At 49.3% G+C, this 8796-nt stretch overlaps 1 protein-coding gene across 1 annotated transcript; it reads left to right on the forward strand.

Annotated features, from left to right (window-relative positions):
- Positions 1-726: 726 nt before the first annotated feature.
- On the forward strand, positions 727-5069 carry LOC138615111 (G1/S-specific cyclin-D1). The gene is made up of 5 exons (XM_069688734.1): positions 727-1176; positions 2451-2666; positions 3261-3420; positions 3683-3831; positions 3915-5069. The coding sequence occupies exons 1-5, from the start codon at positions 979-981 to the stop codon at positions 4065-4067; spliced, it is 876 nt and encodes a 291-aa protein (XP_069544835.1). The 5' UTR covers positions 727-978; the 3' UTR covers positions 4068-5069.
- Positions 5070-8796: the final 3727 nt, after the last annotated feature.

Consider the following 8796-nt stretch of genomic DNA (forward strand, 5'->3'; position numbering starts at 1 on the left):
GCATACATTATATATACATATATTATATATGCATACATTATATATACATATATATTATATATGCATACATTATATATACATATATTATATATGCATATATTATATATACATATGGACCTGTGTAGTTCCACCCGGAGGTTAAAGTTCTCACTACAGACTTTAAATCAGGAGCTTCATGTTGATGCTTCACTGTACAAACAGATCACAACCGGATCTCTGAGTTAAAAGTGAGCTTCCTATCAGGTGTGCTCCAGGTGAGACCTCCGAGATGATCCTGTACACAGTGTCTATGGGACCCAGTGTCTGTCCCCTGTCCCCAATCCTCTGTCCTCTGGGGTGAATGAATAAAGCAGTGTTTCACTATTGTCCCATGTGCTCACCTCATGTTTGCTTTCATTCAGTCCCACAGAGCCAGAGGAAGGAGAGAGGAGGGCTGCAGGCCGTTACCGCCCCCTACCGACTTCGAGAGCCACCCCCCCCCCCCCACTACCGGGGACAGACGTCCCCCAGACCCCCCACCTCCTGCTCAGAAGCTAGCAGCTATAGGAGGAGGAGGGGGGAGGGGGCTTCCCCTCGCGCTCTCTTTCCTTCTATATATGTATATAATAGAATCCCTTCCTCGCGCGCTCCCTAGCAGACTGCTTATCTCTTTGATCCCGACCCCCTTAATAACAGCTGACGTCATCGCGCGCACCTCCTCCTTGCTCCCTGGCGCGCGCTCACCAACAACCTTTGTGTGTGCGTACGCGCTCGTCCGCGTGCGCGTCGGTGCGCACGAGGCAGGGGTTTTTGTCTCGCAGGGTGAAGCGGTGTGATCCTCAGAGGGCTCGCGCACACCGGAGGAACAGCAGCACGCGGCGGCAGCAGCGTAGCGACAAGAAAGTGGTTGAAAGTAGCTTCAGCGCTCCGAGCTCTTACCGGGCACGTTTTAACGGCGCGGCACACCGGCGGGTCACCGAATCTCCCGGCACCAGAACCATGGAGGACCAGCTGCTGTGCTGCGAGGTGGACTCCATCAGGAGAGCCTACCAGGACGTGAACCTGCTCACCGACCGGGTCCTGCACACCATGCTGAAGGCGGAGGAGAACTACCTTCCGTCTCCCAACTACTTCAAGTGTGTGCAGAAGGACATCGTTCCTAAGATGAGGAAGATCGTGGCCACCTGGATGCTGGAGGTGGGTTGAACTTCTTGTAACTTCTGCTGCCGGCTGTGTTGAAGCTCCTCTCTCCGGCCTCGGTGGGGAAGTTTGGAGCCGGAGAGCTTCATGTGTGCTTCTTGTCTGCATGTTACATAAAGGCGGTGGACAGTACGTCCCGACGAGTGCTGGGTGGTCCTTCGGCCACGCGGAGAGCCTTTATCGGCCACAGTCGCGCTCACTTCCCTCCAGGAACACCTTTTATATTGAAAATATACTCCGATATATTTTTCTGGAGGTAATGGCATGTTAGTGGAGGAGGAAAATATTCCAAAATAACAGCAATGTACACGTATGCAGTCCGGCCCGTGCCAGTATTACGCGCCATCTTTGTTGTCGTATACGAGGGGGAATTAAATGTCATAAAAAATCTATAATACGAACAATAATGACAATAAGTGGATTAAATGGGGCAGAAATGGCTGGATGTCGAGAGACGGCTCCCCACCGGCGGCCAGCGGCCGCTCCGTTCACACGAGCCGGTGAAGTTTGGTCCGCCGCCGGAGCCGCTGCTGCTGCCCGACAAAAACGGAAATATTTCAACGTGCAGAAGTAATAAATGAAGTTTAACAGTCGGGTTTGATAGTTTAGATGTTTTCTCACATTTACATGGAGTTTTGGATCGAATCCTTTGTCGCCGTATATTTCTTATTAATTTGTGAAGCGCTGCGTCGGCCGGCCGCGAAGGGTCGGCTGCAGCACGTGAAGCAGCCTCGTCTGGGAAATTATTTCTATTTAATTCACATCAACCGCAATTCGACAAATGAGGTCCCCATCCGATCAGGAATCGGATGAGGATCATTTACATGCTGTTTTCACGCAGCCTGGTAATTTTTAAATATTTCTAAATATTTTTTGAAAAGATGACGAAGTTGAAATTAGAGTGAAACTTGCATCGACGCCACCTTTGTGTCTCCGTCAGAACTGACTGCAAACTAATTCCCGACTGTTTTCATCTCTGCTTCACTCACAAACAGCTCGCAGTTGATTTGGACTTCATGGGGAACTTCAAAATAAAACTCTTTTAGACACTTAAAGGCGGAACTCCAATCAAATGAAAAGAAAGGGTTGAATTTCGTGTGATTTCGTTGGGGCCGGTTGGGGCCCTGCGGCTCCTGAATGCAAACAGCTGTGCACGGATTAACACTGAGAGCCAGGGGGTGGGGGCGGGGTGGAGGGGGCTTTATAATGCATATGAATGGGGTAATTTTCTTCCAGCCTGCAACAAACTAAACTCCTTTCTCACCTCTCAGGTCTGCGAGGAACAGAAGTGTGAGGAGGAGGTCTTTCCGCTGGCTATGAACTATTTGGACAGATTTTTATCAGTGGAGGCCACCAGGAAAACACGGCTGCAGCTGCTGGGAGCCACGTGCATGTTTCTAGCATCCAAGATGAAGGAGACGGTTCCTCTCACGGCCGAGAAACTCTGCATCTACACGGACAACTCTGTCCAGCCCGGAGAGCTGCTGGTAATTCACTTCATGGATGTTGCATGACACATACATGAGCAGCATGCAGGAGGGCACACACAGGAGACGGCGTGTGCAGGTGGTGTGGTGGGTCGGGGTCGCCATGGTTACAACATATCGATTATTGAAAATGAATTGATGGATTCTGAGGCTGAAGGCGAACACGTAGAAATGTGCGGCAGCGCTGAATGGCTGCCTGTGACTCTCCCATGGTGACTGGAGGCCTCGTTTCATGAATGGTCCCAGTGACTGCCAAGGAAACAACCGACTCACAGCGACACCTAGTGGCCGCAGGGCAGAGGTGCAGGCTCCGGTCACACTCTTCCTCCATGGGAGGACGGTGATGTGGAGCTCCTTCACCCCGTCACCGTCACATTTACATGAGCAGGAGGCGCACGCTCCCCGACGGAGTGCTTTCTGTTTTCATACCATCTGTTAATTAAAGAATCTGGTTTTAAAAAGTTGAAAACTGATGAATATTTCAGAGACAGAAGAAATAAACACCTGAAGGTAGTCAGAGAGTAAATCTGGGGGTGGGGGTGGGTGGGGGGGTGCTGCAGTGTGACTGAATGCTCTGGTCTGGTCCGTCCACAGCAAATGGAGCTGCTGGTTCTCAACAAGCTGAAGTGGGACCTGGCTTCGGTCACGCCTCACGACTTCATCGAGCACTTCCTGTCCAAGCTGAAGATCTACCCATCCACCAAGCAGATCCTCAGGAAACACGCCCAGACCTTTGTGGCCCTCTGTGCTACAGGTGGGACATGGACCTCGTGTTTGATCACATAGAAGTTTAGAACATGTATGTGCTGACAGGTGGTCTACAGTTAGTTCTGTGGAACCTGTCATGTAGCTAAGAACTCCTCAGCCCGGTGGAGGACCCACTTCAACCGGATTCCTTGTATTGTGACCGTGGGGAGGTTCTGCTGGGTTCTCATCAGTAGTTCATATTTCAGAATAAACCACGAGGCTGTAGATTAGATCATATCGGTCCTGACCTTCCTCTTCTGTCTCCACAGATGTAAACTTCATCGCCAGTCCTCCGTCCATGGTGGCAGCGGGCAGCGTGGTGGCAGCGGTTCAGGGTCTCTACCTGAAGAGCCAGGACACCTCCTTGTCCTCCCAGAACCTCACCAACTTCCTGTCGCAGGTCATCCGCAGTGACCCGGTATGAACCCCCCCGCCCCCCCTCCCTCTGAGCGTGAGCCGGCGGGTCTGTTGAGTGTTGTCTGACTGGTTGTGTGCTTGCAGGACTGCTTGCGGTCGTGTCAGGAGCAGATCGAGTCTCTGCTGGAGTCCAGTCTGCGGCAGGCGCAGCAGCACAGCAGCACGGAGACCAAACGCGTGGACGAGGACGTGGACCTGTCCTGCACGCCCACGGACGTCAGAGACATCAACATATGAGGCGACCGGCCGTCGCGTCGCACGATGACTCGATGATGGAGGGAGAGTTGTCATCAGGGTGGTGACGGGTGGACCGGGGAGGGGGGGGTCTCGTCTGAACTCAGCCTCCCCTCCTCCTCCTCCTCCTCCTCCTCCTCCCTCAGGGTGGGCTGCAATCATGGCCGACATGTCACTAAAAAGACCGCTGTCCAATAGGGCCGCCGTGACGAGACACAGCGCCCCCTGCCCGCCATGCAACATACCCCACGTCACACGTGTCCCCTGAAACGAACACTACAGACACGGACCGGAGACAAAGTAGTATGATGAGCTGCGGGGGCGGAGCCTCAGAGGCAGATTTTTGATTTTATTCCCTCTCTTATTAAACTAGGAATCTTTAAATTGCTGCAGACTCAGCTGCCTACTAAAACATCCCAAAGTGTCCAGTAGGTCATCGTCGTCTGTCCTCAGGTCTGATCCTGAGGACATCCTGTAGTGCAGACCTCCATGTATCCCTGCTTGCTTATGTTTAGTCACTTTATCGTATATCGTTGTAGACCTCTTCATCAGCTAGTCTCGTCCTCTCTTCCGAGCTGCGTGTCCTGTAGTGTGCGATGCTGTCTTTAGGATGTGGACGGATGCTGATCGCGTCTTTCATCAGTGACTCCATGAACCCGGTCGATGCTGGCGGCAGCCGAGCGGTCCAGTCTGTTCTCTGGAGTTCCACCTGATTCCATTCCAACTTTGTTTTCTAAAAAAAAAAAAAAGCACTTTTGGTCAGCGACGCTGGCTCAACGAAAAAAAATCACAGTGATGTAAAAGTTAGTAAAGAAATATGAGAAAGGAACGGAGGCTCTGAGCTGGAGTGGTTTGGTGACGGAGAGTCAGAGGAGCAGACAGCTGGATCCACTTCATCCAGCGGGAACAGAACCGGACGGACCGACCAACCGACCGGCCGACCGACCAGCCGACGGACCCACGGACTGACCGATCGACCGGCCGACGGACCGACCCACGGACTGACCGACCGACCGGCCGACGGACCGACCCACGGACTGATCGACGGACCGACCGACCGACCGGCCGCCGACCGACCAGCCGATCGACGGACTGACCGACCGGCCGACGGACCGACCGACCGGCCGACCGACGGACCGACCGACCGATGGCTGTAACTGCCATCCACGTTCACATCAGAGTTTGACTTCAGCCGTGTTTCCCGGCGCAGAGCTGCTCTGATGTCTGACAGAAATGTAGGTTTAGTTAAAGTCAGCTTGCAGAGCTCAATGTAAAAAGAAGTATTATTTTTAAAGGTAAAATAATGCTTTATTTTGATATAGTAAAACAGATTATTTATTTTTGTAGAGACCGACCGAGGCTCCACCTCCTGACGTTTAAGTCGGCAGCGAGCCGGTCTGCTCCAGAGCAGCCCTGCAGTCCAGAAACACGTCCGACTAAAACTCCCGTCTGCCTCCGCGTCACCAGGACAGCGTCTCCACGCTGCTCGTGGACGATGAGACGGGACGAAGCTCAGCAGAAAGGAGAGATTCGAGAGACTATGATGTGATTTTGCACAAACCTAAAGGACGTGGCTGCGTTTCTTGGGGACTCGCCTGAAAGCAGGTGGCGACAGTACGGAGGGGTGAAGGCTCACCTGCCAGGGGGTCTCACTGCTGTAGAGCTCATCGGGACTCCTACACAGGACGGCAAGTTCACGTCCACTTCAACAGGAAGAGGAGCGAGGAGCCGTCTTCAGAGCGGAGAGGAGGCGCGAGGACGTGAAGCTGTGTAGGAAGCCTGCGTTTAGGTTTCTGATTGTACAGTAAGGATAGAGAGTAGGAGAGAAACACTCCTTGTATTCCGCTGCTATAGAAAATAAATTCCAGCTACGTGTTAAAAAAAAAACTGAAAAATATGACAAAAAATGTAATGAATTAAACGATGCTTTCTCCTGTTGTTTGCTGCTATATTTTGGTTGTTTTTTATACATATAAATGTCAATATACTGCCATTCTAGAATTTTCTCAGAAAATTGTGTTATTGACATCCTCATTTGTTGTTTTGTGTAGATTCTATGTGATCCGTTTTTGTTGATAATAACATATGACTTTCCATACTATTCCAAAAACAAGGAAAAATGAGACAATGTACAGAAATGCTTTGATCCACAATACCTCATGTGACAGTCCAGATGGATCTGTGATTGGTGGTCGTGTGTGTGTCCTGGTTGGCTCAGAGCCTCCTAGCTGTGTTAACCTGCTGGAGGTGGAGGACATGCTCTCATTGCTGCCATAACAGAAGATGGGATGTGTATAACTCTGTTGAGTGTTAAGCTGTCTCGCTGAAAGAGACTTTATCCCCTTTATCCCTCCTTTTTATATTTATGAAAGAGAAAAGGCTTTTTGCTCCACTGTTCCACCTGCCAGTGAGTTGATTGGACGTTGTAAATAGATCCAGTGTCATGCTCGGTAAGCCATAGACTGTCTTTGTTCAGATTCCACAAATCATTCCACACAGTTCTACTTCAACCAGTTTCCTTCGACTGGGACGGACGGTGTGTTCATCTTTGTGTCAACAACACAATAAAAACATGAATTAGACGGAGGAGTGGCCGTGTGTTTCTGTGAGGAGATGATGATGCTGAACATCTCACCTGCTGCCATGGTGATGACATCACAGTCAACTGCTGGTCTGTCCCAGAGGAGACGGGACGGACCGTGTCCCCTCACACTTCAAAGAACCACATCTCATACATGAAGAGTTACTTCTGATGACAGCTGAGTGCTTCAGCACACGACTCACACAGAAGTATGTTCCTTTTGAGCAGTAGATTCATACACCGCTCCACGCTCCATACCCACAATCCATTTACCCATAATGCAATGTGGTTCTATAAAATCAGTAGGCTGGTTCTGTAAACAATAAAACGTGACTGAGCTGCTGATGACCAAACATGTCAGGCATTTTAAAGAGAACAGGAAAGACCTTCAGACCAAAGCTGACAACATTTATCCAGCAGGTGTTCAGACCAGCTGATTAACTGGAGAGAAAACTTCACCAGAAGACTGTGTGATGGTGAAGATAATGGAACACATTTCAGATTGTCATGAAACAGCTGCACCACAAACAGGGCTGACCCTCAGTCTGAGGCTGAATCATCATCAATCATCCTCTTCACTTCATTTCAGTTCAATTAAAGTAAAATAAATTGTAATCCTGTTTCCAAAAAAGTTGTGTAAAATGTAAATTAAAACTCTTCTCATTTTGAATCTGATGTCAGCAACACGTCTATAAAGTTGTTCCAGGATTCAATTCAATTCAACTTTATTTATATAGCACCAAATCACAACAAAGGTTATTTCATGGCACTTAACACATTAAATTCCTTACAGCAAGACTTTACAACATTATACAGAGAAACCAACAATTCAACAATTCATCAACTCAACAATTCAACAATTCAACAATTCCCACATAAGCTAGGAGGGAAAAACCTCCTCTTTAAGGGAGAAAAACCTCCAACAGAGGGAAGAAAAACTCCCTTTAACAGGAAGAAACCTCCAACAGAACCAGGATCAGAGGTGGAGAACATCTGTTAACAGAACCAGGATCAGAGGTGGGCGGAGCATCTGTTAACAGAACCAGGATCAGAGGTGGGCGGAGCATCTGCCTCGACCTGTTGGGGTGAGAGGAGAGCAGAGAGAGAAAAGGACAGCATAGAGATAGAAGAGAAGAACTGTTGGTGGAGACGACAAGTACAGAGCAGAGACATGCAGCTCCATGACGGGACATCTGGAAAAGAAAGAAGAGAAACTACACGAGCGAAGGAACTGAATGGAGACAACAGATAATAAGAAGAAACTATGGGAGAGAAGAAGATGGTGAGGTATGAGTCAGTTAAAGAGTAGGAGGAAAGAAAAGAAGCTCAGCATGTCACGAGGTCCTCCAGCAGCCTCGGCCTATAACAGCATAACTAAGGGTTGGTTCAGGTCTACCTGAGCCAGCCCTAACTATAGGCTTTATCAAGAAGGAACGTTTTGAGTCTAATCTTAAAGCTAGAGAGGGTTTCTGACCCTCCAACACAAACTGGGAGCTGGTTCCACAGGGGAGGAGCCTGAAAACTGAAGCTCCGCCTCCCATTCTACTTCTGGAAACTCTAGGAACCACAAGTAGACCAGCGTACTGAGAGAGGAGTGCTCTGCTAGGATTATATGGTTCTATAAGATCTCTAAGATATGATGGAGCCTGGTCATGTAGAGCTTTGTAAGTCATCAAGAGAATTTTAAATTCTATTCTTGATTTCACAGGAAGCCGGTGAAGAGAAGCTAAAACTGGAGAAATATGATCTCTCTTGTTAAATCCCGTCATTACTCTTGCTGCAGCATTTTGGATCAGCTGCAGGTTTTTAATGAGTAATTTGGACATCCTAACAACAAGGAATTACAATAATCTAGTCTAGAAGTAACAAGTCTGTTGTGGCCAGTGCTTTGTACTTCGCTGGGGTCTGCTTGGGGGAAGCATTGGAGCCGGTGACACCAACAGACTTAACAAACTGGTTAAGAAGGCCGGCTCCATCATCGGCTACAAACTGGACAGCCTGGAAAAGGTGGTGGAGAGGAGGACACTGAACAAACTATTATCCATATTGGATAATCCTGTCCACCTTCTCCACCACCTGCTGCAGGGACAGAGGAGGACGTTCTCTAAAAGGTTCCTCCAGCTCCGCTGTCACAAGGACAGATACAGGAGA

The sequence above is a fragment of the Brachyistius frenatus genome, unplaced genomic scaffold (genome assembly GCF_029030835.1).
Source record: "Brachyistius frenatus isolate BFR_SWC_R1_liver_20210118 unplaced genomic scaffold, ASM2903083v1 Contig_695, whole genome shotgun sequence".
Classification (NCBI taxonomy): domain Eukaryota; kingdom Metazoa; phylum Chordata; class Actinopteri; family Embiotocidae; genus Brachyistius; species Brachyistius frenatus.

Bases quoted from the DNA above. Each gene is read 5' to 3' on its own strand.
- LOC138615111 (XM_069688734.1), top strand. From the start codon at position 979: ATGGAGGACCAGCTGCTGTGCTGCGAGGTGGACTCCATCAGGAGAGCC. The intron at 1,177-2,450 runs GTGGGTTGAACT...CTCACCTCTCAG, and splicing joins TGGCCACCTGGATGCTGGAG to GTCTGCGAGGAACAGAAGTG. The intron at 2,667-3,260 runs GTAATTCACTTC...GTCCGTCCACAG, and splicing joins TCCAGCCCGGAGAGCTGCTG to CAAATGGAGCTGCTGGTTCT.